The sequence below is a fragment of the Leuciscus leuciscus genome (genome assembly GCF_965113295.1).
Source record: "Leuciscus leuciscus genome assembly, chromosome: 3".
Classification (NCBI taxonomy): Eukaryota; Metazoa; Chordata; class Actinopteri; order Cypriniformes; family Leuciscidae; genus Leuciscus; species Leuciscus leuciscus.
This window is the reverse complement of record NC_138727.1, coordinates 6,903,862-6,920,487: the sequence shown is the minus strand read 5'-3', so window position 1 is coordinate 6,920,487 and position 16,626 is coordinate 6,903,862. Positions and strand designations below refer to the sequence as shown.

The following is a 16,626-nucleotide window of genomic DNA, read 5'->3' as shown; positions in this document are numbered from 1 at the left end:
ATCCACACCCGGATCAAATTACAATTATTCTGTGTTGTTACGCGTGATTATAAATGGATGATCGTCACTTTCAACAGCGGACTCGGCGACGGTTGATGCGCGCATCTTTAATGGTAACATAATACACTGATTAATGAGCGCTGCTTTTAAATGAACATTTCTTTAAAACAAAATTTATTTGACAGATTTTCCTTTTCTTAGTGTCATAAACAAGCTTTAATCCCATGAAACTTAAACTGGAATGTCACTGTTTCTGTCACTGCAACTTCCGAACGAACAGGCGAGCACATGCGCGCACACATCACTTTTGAAGTAAAAATTAAAATTGAGGATGCGGTGCATCGTGATGCATCGTGATATCGAATTGAACCGGATCGATGACATAATAATCATAATCGAACCGAACCGTGAGACCAGTGTCGGTTCACACCCCTATTTGCTTGAGTGTTGATGTGCAAAACACATTTGCTGACTGCAGACATTATTGTGGGTTTATTGGAGTATTTTTATTTTTAGGACAGAAATCTCTCAGGTGTTTTTCAAAGATGTCTTTGGGTTTGGAGTGACATGAGGGTGATCAAATGACAACTGAAATTTTTGGTGAACTATCCCTTTAAGGGATATCCATCTCAATACATTCTGATTTGTTGGAATGGAAAAGATGGAATAGCTTTTGGAATAGTTTAGAGGCACTTTGGTTGGTCGGTTTTCCTTTTAAAGTCCAATAAGTCTCCTTCCTGAATTCTTCTGACAGAAACACTGATGGTAGGAGTTTTCCTGTACTTCAGTAATTCCAATTTTACATATGGTGCTGGTAGAAGAATCTGGCCCTCCATAACGACTGTGACGTTACACTACCGTATTCCTGTGCCGGTACGGTGGAGGTGGCAGAACTGGTCTCTTGTTAAACTCAGAAAGATACTCAGGGTTGTCAGCCACAGCGATGCGACTTCGGATGCTGTGCCTATAGAGGTGTTTGCCTTTGTACACTTGCGTTGGGTCTTGAGGGTTTTGTTGGGTCACCTTGGGCGGTAGACTATGCTGCCAGTAGTCAGGATTATCAAAATTCTTCTTCGACTTCCTGTCGACCATTACAGTCCCAGTATGACCCGTTTGAAGCATGTTACCTGGGTAGACAAGGTGGCCAGGAAGGCCGGATACACTTTTACTTGTGACTGCAGATTTCACCACTTGAGCCGGATGGGAAGAATGGATGGACTGACTTGCCAGACAAGGTTGGATCTGTTGGCTGACGATGGAGATTTGGGTTAATAAGGGAGGATTGCCAGACATGCTGGAGGAATTGGATTCGACACCGTGCGGCGACTGGGAATGCTGGCCATTTTGGCTCATTGATGTAGTGTGGGGGGGCTGAACAGGTGGAACGGCGAAATGAACATGTGTTCCCTGGCCATGGTGATGGGCTTTCCCAGTTTGTGTGGAGAGGATAACGTGGCTGCTTGCAGTGTTGGCTGCTGTGGTCATCTGTAGTGGGATGGAAGATCCATTTTTTCTCATAATCTCCTGGTTCATCCCACTGGTGTTGTTGTATGTGTTGAGGTAAAGGGGTTCGTTGATATACTCATCCTCACCCTTGGATTTCCTATCAGGGGTGCTGTGGTAACCCGGGTTGTCCAGTGCATTAATATTTCCATTTTTCCGTTGATTTACAAAAGGATTCTCCTCGACAGGACTAAGATGGTCTGTAGATTAAAAAACAATTTTTAAATACAATGTAAAAAGCATGATAAAAGCTACATACCGAATAAAGAATCATTGCCATTTGCCACAAACAGTTACCAAAGTAGTATACCCTAGATTTACAATAGTATACATCAGTGTTATTTTTACAGTCATGTTTCACATTACTTATTGTAATGACACTAACTGGGTAATAACTAGGTACTAACCCTGAACCTACCCCTAAACCTTAACTTAACCCATGTAGTTACCTTATATTACTTATAGTACTTTTGTGGGTGAGTACACTGTAAGTATATGGAAAGTACACATACTGCAACTTTTTTTTTTATTATTATTTATATACTATTATATTATTCATTAATGTTTTGAATTTGCTTATTTTTTCTACTTCCAGTTTTAATTTATTTCATTAGTAATTTTGTTATGTGCTTGTTAATTTTGTTTCCGTTATTGTTCATATTTAGCTTAATTTGTAGTATAATATAATATTGAATAGTATAATTTAGTATTTTAATAATTTTAGTACTTTAACTTATTTCAGTTATTTGCCACGGCAACAGTTCTATTTTTTTATGTTTAAGTTTGTAATTGTTGTTTATTTCAGCTTTATTGCATTAATGAATTTTTTTTCTATATAGTTTTAGTTAACAACACTGATATACACCTGTCATACTGTTTACATGCACAAGCACATTCCAATATCAATCAGAAATATGTAAGATTAATTTTTACTTAACATGTAAACAAATTAGCCAGATTAAGCCAACTGTCCAGCTTCTGGAAATCCAAATAAGATATACTGTATGTTTGTATTAATCCGTATCTTGGGTCATGCAAAACACCTAATTCAACATAAATCACCTGTAACTGAATAGCTTGCAATACATGTAACACAGTGCATGTACAAACAAAGACAATTCTGAGTGAGATTATATACAGAACTATTAAAGAAACATATTTTTGGAGAAAAGAGGAGACTCAAAACATTTTACAAATGTTAAAAGGAACATTGTGGCCTACATTTGTACGAGTCTCAAGACCTACATTTAACAGTTCATTGCGCTCTTGTGTGTTATTGTTGAGAAAATGAATGAGAATTAATGAGTTGATTAAATTACCGTTCGCATAATAAAAATTCAGCATAATAAATGAGTGAGCGACCGTCTCTAGTATTTCCAGAAGAGAACATCAGTTTTAGTTTATTCTGAAAATGCTGATCACACATGCACAGGAATATTCACAAAGATGTGGAGCATGTGAACATCTTCAGAATAAAGGCTTAAACATAACATAACACTTTATTGAAAATGATGAAAATACGGTCACCAAAAGTAGCGACACTACCTTCTTAGCCACAGTTCTCGGTAGCTGTGTTTAGCTTTACCAGTAAAAAGCTGGCGTACTCCAACAGCACTGTAGCATGGCCACAAGCTATTCATTGATTTTCTTTGCCATATTGTATTGCACATTTCAAATCTGCAATCTCTAGAGTAACATTACTGAACTGACGTCTTCAGACAATGCATTGCAATTAAACTAAAGCTTGTTTTTAGCTTTGTTAGCTGTATTTAATGTAAACATTTGCAAATTAGAAAAACATACTTAGAAACTTCACTGTTTTTACCATTGATAATAATAATAAATGTTTCTTGAGCACCAAATTATCATGAAGGATTTCTAAGGATCCTTTGACGCTGGAGACTGGAGTAATGATGCTGAAAATTCAGCTTTGCCTCACAGGAACATTCATTAAAACATTCATTTTGAATTGTAATAATATTTCACAATATTACTGTTTTGCTCAAATAAATGCAGCCTTGGTGAGCATAAGATACTTCTTTCAAAACAAATCTTACCGACCCCAAAATCTTGAACTGTAATTCTGTCCTCTTAAACAGCTTCAGCTATAATTAGTTGCTTTGTGTTAGTAACATATTGCCTCCTGGCTGTAGTTTAACAACTGATACTAGCATTAAAAACAATTTAAAAAAAAGTGAGTGGCCAACTTGTAGTTAACCACCCACAATTCATTGGCACTCTTCAGTTTGAGGTGAAGGATGAGACCATTAACTGCTGCCAACATTTGTAATGGAGGAACTCAGAATCTATTGATTTATCATCCTACTCAACCCACCACACTGGATTAATGTTTTACTCCAGACACCCTTTTATTTTAAACTATCTTAGGTTGAAATGGAACGACTGCAATATTATTGACTAGAGAATGTGTAATAAAAGACTTTCAGAGGTTATTTACACCAAACTAATTCATGTATACCCAGAAGCGTCATGCACATGCCCCCTCATATTTTTGATCCAAGTGGATTTTGAATCCTCAAACTCCTCAAAAAGACATCAAATATTTTTGTTTTTACCTGAGGCTGACTTGTTCATAGGGCTCATGTAACCATCTTCATTAGTGGTCTTTGGACCCCTCTCTCCAAAAAAGACAGTTGGATCTGCACTGTAGCGCTGGCTGTCGCAGTCGTCTCCTGAGCCAGACATGGGCTGTTTCTTCAAGCTCCCATTACAGTGTTGTTCCTCAAGCACATCGAGACCCGCACATTGTGTGCTTACAGGGATGAAGACGGCACTCGCTGAACCAGAAGGGTCATGGGAACAAGCTCCCATCCCGTCTTCTGGGCCAAGAACTTTGTCACGACACCTCAGTTGCGTCTATATGAGGGTACACAAATAAAGAAAGATCTTTCTCCTGCTTCTATGCCTCATGCAATCATTTAGCTGTTTAATACTAATACTGCTCATCAGTTACAGAGAAAAAAAGGCTGTTGAAAATTATAAGTGGTGTCACAAAGAAAATACTAAAAGAAGAGAAGTTAGACTGTCTAAGTGCATGTGGAAAGATGTTCCTCTCATGTCATCCAAATGCTAGTGGTTTTGATCCAGGACTATGGGAACACTGAAAAAAAAAAAAAACAATGGGATGATGGGAAGTTCCATTATTTCAGGGACAAACAGAATTGTAAAAATAGCAATTACTTTCAAAATAAGGGGTAGACGTTTGTCTAGTAAGCATGAGAGTAAATGAGTGGAATGAAAGCCAAAAGGTTTTTCTCTCAGTGATTCAGTAATCATTCCTCTACAGCTCCACTTTATGTTTTCCATCTGCACAACTGCGTTCCCATAAGCAAAGATGTTCAGCTAAACAACTTCCATTGAGATGAATAAAAAAGGTTATGGATAGATGGGTATTATGTTTCAAAAATATCTATGATTTTTGTTTCTCTGACATTAATTGGACAAACTAGTTCATTCCTTTTTCTAAACCGCTGTTAACAGTCTTGGTCAACAAACAGAACTAACAGAGCTGAAATGCTATAGACCATTTTGGGAAGTTAAGCTATAAATGGTAGCCTAGAAATCTAGATGCACCCTAGCGGCAGCAAAATGTATTTTGCAGCCAGGGTAGTCTAGCAACTCTCCGTTGACTTTCGGAGCTGTAAAACCTAAATTGGGTCAGGCCAATCACGTCGTGTATAGAGTAGGCGGGGCGGGCTTAACATAATGACGACAGAGTTGCGACGGTTCCCTGCTACTTGAAAACAGAGAATGGCTGCTGCTGCTGGAGAATAGTCTTTCGAATCGGCTTTGTCCGCGACTCTGGAGGACTTGGAGTTAAGTTTTTCTTTGAGAAAAGAGCAAAGAACGGCACTTAAGAGATTCTTAAAAAAGGAAGATGTGTTCGTAGTTTTGCCGGCCAGATTCAAAAGTTGAATCTATCGACTAACGTTAGCTCCGCTGTTGGGAAAACGCTCTGGTTGGTTGTAGCGCTGTCCTATTGCGTGCCGAGGGAATTTTAAAGACAGCCGTTTATCCCGCCCCCTCGGATTGAGCCGTGTCTATGGTGAGTTGCCAGACCTAACATCGTGATGTAGGTCTGGCTTGTCAGGCTATATAAATGGTGAAATTATACAGTAGTTTTCTTTATACTACCAGTCAAAAGATTGGAATAATTATGATTTTCTTATGTTTTTGAAAGAAGTCTATAGAAGTCCTCACCAAGGCTACAAGTATTTTATGAAAAATACAGTAAAACAGTAATATAGTGAAATATGTTTACAAAATAAAATAACTGTTTTCTATTTTTTTTTTTTATACTTTATTCCTGAACATTCAGCAGCCATCCTTAATTTGATGCTAAAAAAGAAAAAAAAACATTTTCTCATTATTATCAACGTTGAAAATACATTAATGCGGGAATAGTGATACTCTACCATTCAAAGGTTTGAGGCAAGTAAGATTTAAAAAAAGAAAAGGAAAAAGTACACTTTATATAGCAAGGAGTCAATGACACATTCAATTGATCAAAAGTGACAGTAAAGAAAGTAAAAATATTACAAAATATTTATATTTAAAAATGAATGCTGTTCTTTTGAACTTTTTGAAAACGTATCACGATTTCAACAAAAATGTTGAATTGTTCATACTTGAGCACAAATAATAATTGACAATAATTGTACTGTATTTTAATAAACACAGCCTTTTTGAGCGTAAGATACTTCTTTCAAAAAAACATCTTAATTATTCCAAACTTTGTGTACATTTAAATGGAATAAGAGAAAGTAAAACAACCATTCAAAGACTTCACCTTTTAAAACTTTAACTTTTGCATTATCCATATCCATTTGGCAGATGCCTTTACCCAAAGTGACTTCATTCCAGGAGCACATTTGATCAGTTCATGAAAAAAGAACTGGAAAAAGAAGCAAAGAGCTGTTCTTACCCTGCTGGTATCCATCGGTGGTCTTGACGTGTAAGAAGAGGTAGAGATATTGAAGGTCTGAGGAACCAAGTACTCCTCAGCGTCCATCAGGTCATCCAGCTCCTCCTCATCTAGAAGACTCTGGAAGAACTTACTGTGGTTGGGGCTGGGCAGCTTCATGCGATCGTCCCCCTGAGAGGAGAAATGACACCATCACTCTCTGCGGTCACCTTGAGTTTAACGGGTGGTGTATAGGACAAAAGTATTGATTTTCAAGGTGAGATGTAATACAAAAATAACCGTTTTCTCACCTGTATGACGAGGTATCTCTGAGGGTCCCGTGCCATGCGGCTGAACTCTGCAGCGAGTTCCTTAAACCGAGGCCGACTATCAGCATCAATCATCCAGCCTGGAGGTCAAGACAGAAAAAAATCGCAGTAGTAACTACATTTGTCAAATACATGTTTTATGGACACTGCAATAAATAAATAAAAAGACAGATAGAGAATCCAAACAAAGCAAGCATAAATAAATATATGTGACCCTGGACCACAAAACCAGTCACATGGGTCAATTTTTTTAAAATTGATATGTATACATCATCTGAAAGCTGAATAAATAAGCTTTCCATTGACGTACTGTATGGTTTGTTATGATAGTACAATATTTGTTCGAGATACAACTATTTGAAAATCTGGAATCTGAGGGTGCAAAAAAATCGAAACATTGAGAAAATCGCCTTTAAAGTTGTGCATTTCTGTTCGCGATTGTGCTGCATTCACTCACAAAAATAAATGTTTTATATATTTACGGTAGGAAATTTACAAAATATCTTGATGGAACATGATCTTTACTTAACATCCTAATGATTTGTGGCATAAAAGAAAAATCGATAATTTTGACCCATACAATATATTGTTGGCTATTGCCACAAATATACCCGTGCGACTTGTGACTGGTTTTGTGATCCAGGGTCACATATGGATACACAAATAAATAAATATTTTTCTAAAACAAAAAAGAAATTAAAATGTAGAGACAGTCAGATACTGTAGATGACAGACAGACAGATAGAGTCACATTGAGTTAGAAATTGTCTCCAAATTACTGAACTTCTTACAGTTCTATTATGTCTCTGTCAGGAAGTAACATGCCCTCACCTTGCAGCAGCCTGCTCCTTATTTCCTCCCAATTAATTTCCTTTCACTTCTCACACTCAAACACATTAACCAAATGAGCAGCAATTACTCACGCAATCACACCACGTTTCATCTCCATCAATATTTCGCATTTCATTGTCCGTGGGGTTACAGATGTCACAGCACGTAGAATCACAAACAACAGCTTACAGTCGAAATGTAATTAGAATTAATGGGTTCAATCCGCGTCTCATTTCATCTCTTTGTGTTTATTTGATTGAGCCAGCTGAGAAACCCCACCGCTCACCCAGCTGCTCATTTCCATAGTCCACACGACTGTCTGGCCAAACACGGCGAGCGGATGGGCTAAAATACATGAGTGTGCATGTTCTTAATAAAATATCATATTAGTATACAAATACAATGTGGAAAAATCATGTTAAAACTGTTTTGTGAAAATGAAAGTTCTTTGTAGTACCTTACATAACCATTCAAAAACTAGGATAATGAATGTGGTAATCATTTCAAGACATATGTACCATTACTGAACTTAATTGTATGTGTGCTAGTGCGTTTCTGTAAGATTTGAGCTACTGATCACATTCAGGGTTTTACACAACACTCACATTTCACCATCACCATGTAGACGTCTATGGTGCAGATGGGCGGCTGGGGCAAACGCTCGCCCTTCTCCAGGATATCTGGAATCTCACGTGTGGAAATCCCATCGTAGGGCTTTCCTCCGAACGTCATCAGCTCCCAGATAGTCACCCCTGAATGACAATATACTGTATAAGTCAACACATCACATTTTGTATAGAGATAGTGTGTGTGTGTGTGTGTGTGTGTGTGTGTGTGTGTGTGTGTATACCCCCCCCCCCCCACCACCACCCCCCACCCCCGCAAAAAATAATGGTTTTAAGTCAGTTATTTATATCTTTTGCTGAAGTGTGTCAGTAGGAAATGTCAGTTTACATTTCCAAACATTCTTTTTGCCATTAATTGTAATAATCCAGTGAGATTTGTGTATGCACAAGGAATCTGACAACAGCCGGTATGATCTGATCTCACCATCATCAAGTCCGTCTGTGATTACATCAAGAAACAGAAGAAACTGAGACAGACTAAATCCAGAAGAACTGCGGGAATGTCTCCGAGATGCTTGAAGAAACCTTCCTGCAAAGCTTCCTGAAAAACTATGCGCAAGTGTACCTGGACAAAAGCCGTTTTATACACAAAGGGTCGTTACACCATATATTGATTTGAATTAGTTAATAGAAGTTAAATCATAAATAAATTCAATTTGTGATTTTATTTTTGAAAGTATTCTCACTTTACAGCATTTTAACACGAGTGCCAATACTTTTCACAGTCCTGTAGCTTTGCAGGAAGGTTTCTTCAAGCATCTCGGAGACATTCCCGCAGTTCTTCTGGATTTAGTCTGTCTCAGTTTGTTCTGTTTCTTCATGTAATCACAGACGTGAAGATATATGATAGATATATGATATATACACTAGATATATGATATATTATATATATATATATATATATATATATATATATATATATATATATACACTGTATATAGCATGTTTTTAAAATAGAAATATTGCAACATTAAAAAATGTCTTTACTGTCACTTTTGATCTTTTTAATGCATCTTTGCTGAATGAAATTATTTCAGTAATTTCTTCAAAAAGAATGCAAGAATGCAAACTAGGACACTGTACGTGTTTTACTCACCATAACTCCATACATCGCTCTGGTGTGTGAACTTCCTGTAATGTATGCACTCTAAAGCCATCCACTTGATGGGCATCTGCATAAGAGAAAATTACAATCAGGATGTAATAATCTGAAAATATACAGTAATGCAATCATGTTTAATTAAAAACATGCATGAAGTTCTAAAAGAAAAAAAGACCAGTCCAATTTGGACAGAAACAGCACTGCAATATGATTAGAAATTAGAAATACAATCAAGCAACTACCATTCTCATTGATTAATGAAGTTTTTTGTCCAACCCACCATATATAAATTACAATATCATATAAAAATGAGTTCAATGGAACTGTTCACAACTTGTTAAAGTTTTATGAGTTTGTCAGAACAAGTGTGTCTCAGGTTCTTAACACTGACCTTGCCTCCATCTGAGTTATACTCCTTTTCATCAGCATCAAGCAGTCGAGCAAGTCCGAAATCAGTGATCTTGATGTGGTTTGGAGATTTGACCAGGACGTTACGAGCCGCGAGGTCTCTGTGCACCAGCCGCCTCTCCTCCAGGAACATCATACCCTGCCGAAAAGAATATCTGAGTGCTTCTTTCCAAAAACACAATGATTATCATAAATACAACTATAAGTAATTCAATACAGAACGGTGGAGGTTTGTTATAATTTAAAAGTCAGCATGAAATAATGTTCTTTTTTTTTAATAAATTTATAAAAAATGTATTTATAAATGATTTATTCATGCACCCCCACCAAAAAAATCTATTAAATTAATGTCTCTCATATAATCTTTAATCAAAATATAAATCTCCCTCTAGCAGTGACATCTCTTCTCTAATAATGTGTTTACTGGCGTGAGGGCGGGACAACCTGACACTCACATGAGATCGACCAATAGCAAACCACAACCCTCAAATCATCCAATCAATTCCCGTCCAATTTATGTATTTATTTATTTCCAAAAAAGCCGTTTCACTCGAATGTACATCACAAATTCCATTTATTGCTGAATTTAATACCTAAAATGACTTTCGGTAGAAAGTTTAGTGCACTTCATTGCAGAAGTTGGAAAAATCTGATTGATCGTGAGAAATAGATGAAAACAAGATGATGAAAAAGGCTTACTGCTAATAAATTATCTAACCAAAACACATTTTCAAGGGTTCAACGCCTTGCTCTGTGTTTAATCCAGTACAACAGAGCATATTTTTTCAGATCTTTCCAAAGATCCTTCAATGTTTGTACCCAAATGATGGTGATGGCTTAAAAAGAGTGCACTGAAAACCACACAGCAGTGTTGTTTCAACACAAACTTTTTCATTTTTAAAGAAAAATCTATACCAACAACATTGTGCAGTTATGAGAACAAACTGACATGTTTGAGAATTCTGAAGTGAGTAATTGTCCCTGCAAGTTGTTTCTTTTGCCGCTCATCTTTACTCTGAAAAAGATTGAATGGCACAGGTATAAAAATTGCTTTCATTTCAGTCAGTGATATTTTGCAACAAAGAAAAGTGCAAAAAGATACCCTAAGGGACAACCAAAACATTTCAAGGGTGCACTTTAGGTATATGAGGAAAGGACTGATCTGAATTTTTCCAATGTTTTTATTATGAATTCAACATTCAATAGAAGACAACAGTGACCGGCGGGCTGTGACAAAACAGTAAATGTCTGAAACATTCTCAAAATTAGTTCGACAGAAGCAACAGAAAAGCAGAACCAAGAACATTGTGTTAAAATAAATGTTTTTGTCCTGAAACTTTTTGACATTACAGACAATTGTGAGAATTAAACAGGAGCAGAAGACTGATACTGAGAGAGTGAACTAATCTCTATCTCTATCTCGATCTCGCTCTCTCACACACACACACACGTTGTGTTTTCATGTTTTATGGGGACATTCCATAGACAATTACTTTTATACTGTACAAACTGTGTATTATGTCCCTGTACACTAACCCTACCCATAACAGAAAACTTTCTGCATTTTTACATTTTCAAAAAACATAACTTAGTATGATTTATTAGCTGTTTTCCTCATGGGGAGCAAAAAGGTCCCCACAAGGACAAGGATTTCATGTATTGCCATCTTTGTGGGGATATGTTGTCCCCGTAATGTAGGGTTTACCAGGCCACACACACACACACACACACACACACACACACACACACACATACACCGAGGCCACAATGTGAAATGTAATGCAAAAACTTATTCCCAAGTGACATTTTTTATTACATTTATTTTGTCTTCAATCTGTGTACAACCTAAAAGGTTGACATAAAAAGTATCAGGAAATTGAATGTCATATGAAGGTACTAATATGAAGTTAATTAATACATATACATTTTCAACCTTGTTTAGAAAGAAATAAGTTAAGTGAACACTAGTGTTCAAAAGTTTTGGGTTGGGAAGTCTTTTTAATGTATTTGAAAGAAATATATTATGCTCACCAAGGCTACATTTATTTGATCAAAAATACATTAAAAATTAACAGTAATATTGTGAAATATTATTACAATTTAAAATAATAATTTTATTTTATACATTTTAAAATGTAATGTATTCCAATGATGGCAAATCTGAATTTTCAGCATCATTACTCCAGTCTTCAGTGTCACATGATCCTTCAGAAATCATTCTAATATGATGATTTGGTGCTCAAGAAACATTTCTTATTATTATCAATCTTGAACAATGTAAAAGGTGTTACTGTCACTTTAGATCAATCTAATGCTCCCTCACTGAATTAACTTCATCACAGTTTGCTTAAACACTATAACCAGGATTCTGAACTAAAATTTCAAAACTATAACGCCATTTATCAAAAAGCACACCCATTTCACTAAACTATAAACACTATTCCCCTGTTTTGACACATGAGTCAGATTTGTTGAACTGTCACTGCATAAATCTACACACAAATCCCCTCATTTCTCATTGCCTACACCATGTTGTCATTTAGAAAGCACTAGCATTCAATATTGTTCACTCAAGTCAGCACAGCTTCAGCTCAGTTAGCACACAATTACCCAAGTGGAAACATTAAGAGTCAAAATTTATCACACACACCAATCAGAACCTTCAATAGATAGATAAAAGGGCCAGAGTCAGTTCATTAAGTTGTGGAACAATGGATCCAGAAATACATGAAGGAAGAGGTCGAGGACACTGGAGTGGAGGAGGAGGAGGAGGAGGAGGAGGAGGAGGAGATAGGATTGGAGGAAGAGGTGAAGGAAGAGGAAGAGGAGGAGGAGGAGGAGGAGATGGGAGTGGAGGAAGAGGTGAAGGAAGAGGAGGAGGAGTAGATGGGAGTGGAGGAAGAGGTGAAGGAAGAGGAGGAGGAGGAGGAGGAGGAGGAGGAGGAGTAGATGGGAGTGGAGGAAGAGGTGAAGGAAGAGGAGGAGGAGTAGATGGGAGTGGAGGAAGAGGTGAAGGAAGAGGAGGAGGAGGAGGAGGAGGAGGAGGAGTAGATGGGAGTGGAGGAAGAGGTGAAGGAAGAGGAGGAGGAGGAGTAGATGGAAGTTGAGGAAGAGGTGAAGGAAGAGGAGGAGGAGGAGGAGGAGTAGATGGGAGTGGAGGAAGAGGTGAAGGAAGAGGAGGAGGAGGAGGAGGAGGAGGAGGAGGAGGAGGAAGGTGAAGGGCAAGGGCAAGGAGACAAGTCTCGGATGAAATCTGCGCCACTCTAGTTGCCCATGTTTTTGTCCATGGTATGACAATGAGGGAGGCTGGGCCAGGAGTAAGGCCAAATTTGAGTCGCTTCACCGTCGCCTCGATCATAAGAACCTTCCGGCAGAAAAACAGGTACAGTAGATATACTTCAGACTGCTCTCTACTATAACTTTTGAGAGCTGTACTTTGTGCTGTTACTACACATACATACATGTACTGTAGCTGTTGCACTATACTACTGTAATAAAAAGAAATGCATCAAATTGCCTCACATACAGATTCCATTTTGTAAAAAGGATGTGTTACAGTTACAGTAATCAGTACTTCTATTTTTCTAGGACACAGAGACGATGAAATGGAAGAAGCCTGCCAAATATTTCAGTTGATGCGTGCCAGCGGGGAACAGGCATGCAAGTGGATTGTGGGAACCACAAGCAACATCATTTACCAGTTTTGGAAATGTTGTTTTGAATTTATTGTGTGTGTTTGTGAGGGCTTGTGTGTGATGTCTGAGGGCAAAGTTTGTTTTTTTCAGCAAGAGTGAATGGTTTTGAGTGTAGAGCTTCATTTTGACCTGAAAATAGGATGTTTGGGGAACTGGGTGAGACATAATGGATTTGTGTTTACTGTTTTGAGAATACGAGGCATAGTTTCAAGAAATGTGTTTAAGCAATCGAGAAAAAAATTAATTTTAGTACTGTACATATCAGTTAAACACACATAATTGTCATGTAATTTATTATATATAGTTTGTATATTGTACTTGTGTATCAATATTTACACACAGTATTTATTTAAAACTTTAATTGTATACATTTACACTTCATGGTTTAATGTATTCTGACTTAATATTTACATGTAATACATTATAAATTCATAAATATTATTAATTATGTGCACATACTTATCACTCAATTTATTAAATGTACATATTAATGAATGTATAGCCAACATTACTGAACAAAATATAACAAATGCCAATAATACATGTTTCAGGTAGCAGACCAATCACCCAAAACAGTATAACTCAATTTATAATGTATGTATGTATTTATTTGGCTACTTTAAGAGAGCCCGAATGGAGCCACGCCAATAGAGTTACAGTGCAGTAAAATGAAAGTGTATTTAAAACAGATTACTTCTGGGATTGGACAGTCAATCAATGGAAATGTTGATTACTACGAACCTCAGCATACCTGAGCCAAGTAGTATTCATCCTGTCCTGTATCTGTTAAAAAGAATTAAAAACCCATGGAGCGTGTAAGACATTAAACACTTGATTCTTCAGAGCTAAAGCAGTGGCCATGGCACAGGGGAAGAGCAGCGCGAGCCCTGAGGGAATGAATTTCTGTTTAATGGTTAATAAAAATAAATGGATGGTTTGTAAGACTATGGAAAGATGCTGTTCATTTAGAATAGTGCTGTGTAATTTATCCTTTGAGAGATGCTGGGCTTGCACTGCTGTTGACACAGTTATGATGTGGACTGGGTATGTTTTATTGCCGTTAAGTGACTGGAGAATGTGCATATTATTCATGCCAAATTAGAGAATAAACAGTAAGAAATGTAGATAGGGACATCTAAAGCCAAGTGCTTTAAGTAAAATATTGGGGGAAAAAGAGTCATATTCTGAAAACAAAAAAGTTAACACTTGATTTCGATAGTCCTCTAATCCAGTCTACTAAATATAAGTACCTTTTAACTACGTCAGTCATTAGAGTATTAATAGACTGTTTGGTTAATATCTGCTAACACGTTATTTTGATGCTCCCCAACATATATTATACTGACTATAAGTAACTTTACATGTCTGTTTATTCAACTAACCTGAACCCTAACCTAACAGTCTACCAATATTCTAATGAGAGTTAGTTGACATGTAGTTGCAATGTAATTTATAGTTAGCAGAATCTAAAGTGGGCTGTCAAAATAAAGTGTAACCAAAAAGAAAAAAAATCTACAATTTCTTTTAGATCTTTTATAATAAAACAGCTTTATCTACTTATCAAACCTACTACAGCAAACGTGCAACCTGTAAGCAAGCTGCTCATTTCACATGCAAAAGGCTTAAAGGTATAGCGGAGGATCTTTCCGAAATGTAGAAAAGACCCGCCCTCTCCAATTTTTTTAAAAATGCACATGCGCAACACTCTATCTGCTCCCGAGAGGGAACGCCTATTAAACGTTTGCACGAGAGACATGATATGCAATGGAGAAGTAGCTTGTTGCATTTGTGTAATAAATACTATGGTGAACACATTGGAATTATCAAAAATGAACACACAAGGATTTAGAACATTTCAGCGTGATACCACACTGTAAAAAAAAATAAAAAAATTGCTGCGATTATTTATCACAACTTAAAATCCAACATTGTTTCAACTTTAAAAAGTATGTGTTCATGCTTGACTTAAAATATTAAGTTTAGTTAACTTTAGTTAAGTTGGATATTTAAGTTATCTCAACAAATTTTAAGTTAAAATTTTTTACAGTGCATTTACCATTTGGTCATAAGGCTACTTTAGACAAATTGAGATGTTTACCGTGTCTACGCGGTGCATGACTTGTGCCAGGGCTAGCATCGCTAATCATAGCTTACATTAACTTTTACTAGCAGTGATTTTAAATGGATTTCTCCAAATAGCATGCCAAACTTGACCTGTCTAGTAGAATCTTCGCGACTGCGGCATCAGTGGGAAGCCCACCCTGTGCTTTTAGCGCACGCCAGCGTGTGAAATATTCACTCAAAATCACTCTGGTCTTGTTTCTATATTCTGCTGCCTTTCTCTTCTTATCATACACTTCGTATACATTTTTTCTCTTTCGACCCTCAGCCATTTTCAAAGGAATGGCTGAAACCGTAACTCATCACACATAATACACCTGAAAGTGCGCATGCGCAGAAAGCGAAAACTACCTAGGGACGAGCACGTACGACGTAGGTGGACCAATAGTATAGGCTACCCACCCGGAAAAAGAAAATCCTCCGCTATACCTTTAACCAATCAAAACTGAGATTATTTGCATTTTGATGCAATATTACAAACATTTGTTTATTTGGAATAGAGCAACACGATTAATCGTTAAAAGAGCGCAAACTCGATTCTAGCACCTACACTATCTTATCCTTGAATGACAACGAATCAGCTTTGTCTAATAAACCTTTGACAAGTTTGATCACAGTGAACATTCAAATCTGTGTTGGCGCTGCTACTGAGCGAGAGAGAGCCAATGTCATGTACAGAATTGAAACAGCTTCATAAACAGTCTTTTCAACCACACATTATCATTATTTCAGTGTTACAATAATTCAAATGATCACAGAATATAAAAGTTTATATATATATATATATATATATATATATATATATATATATATATATATATATATATATATATATATATAAACATTGATATCTATGGTAGTGACCAAAAGAGTAAATCTGTTGTTCAAAAACACTGATTCATCCAGTAATTAATGTATTAAGTATTTATTAGTGAGTCGTTCAAACTGATTTTAAACAATAGTAAATTGCATGTTATTTTGTTTGGTTTCGAATCGTAGGAGTAACGTGATGTCTATTTATTCATGGGTTTCATCAGGTCCCTTTCCACAGGTGTATAAAATCAAGCACCAAGATTATGAATGCAGA

The 16,626-nt window shown here is 36.8% G+C and overlaps 1 protein-coding gene across 2 annotated transcripts in view; it reads right to left on the bottom strand.

Moving 5' to 3' along the window:
• Positions 1-441: 441 nt before the first annotated feature.
• The window catches only part of erbb4a (erb-b2 receptor tyrosine kinase 4a), a 183,530-nt gene continuing 167,345 nt past the window's right edge, over positions 442-16,626 (bottom strand). The window contains exons 21-27 of one of the 2 annotated variants that reach the window (XM_082163753.1): positions 9,707-9,862; positions 9,310-9,385; positions 8,193-8,339; positions 6,739-6,836; positions 6,449-6,619; positions 4,080-4,380; positions 442-1,703 (exon numbers count right to left, since the gene is read on the bottom strand). In XM_082163753.1, the coding sequence (XP_082019879.1) occupies positions 850-1,703; positions 4,080-4,380; positions 6,449-6,619; positions 6,739-6,836; positions 8,193-8,339; positions 9,310-9,385; positions 9,707-9,862 (1,803 nt within the window). In that variant the 3' untranslated portion in view covers positions 442-849. The remainder of the gene's footprint in view (positions 1,704-4,079; positions 4,381-6,448; positions 6,620-6,738; positions 6,837-8,192; positions 8,340-9,309; positions 9,386-9,706; positions 9,863-16,626) is intronic. The other variant, XM_082163754.1, reaches the window with a different exon arrangement.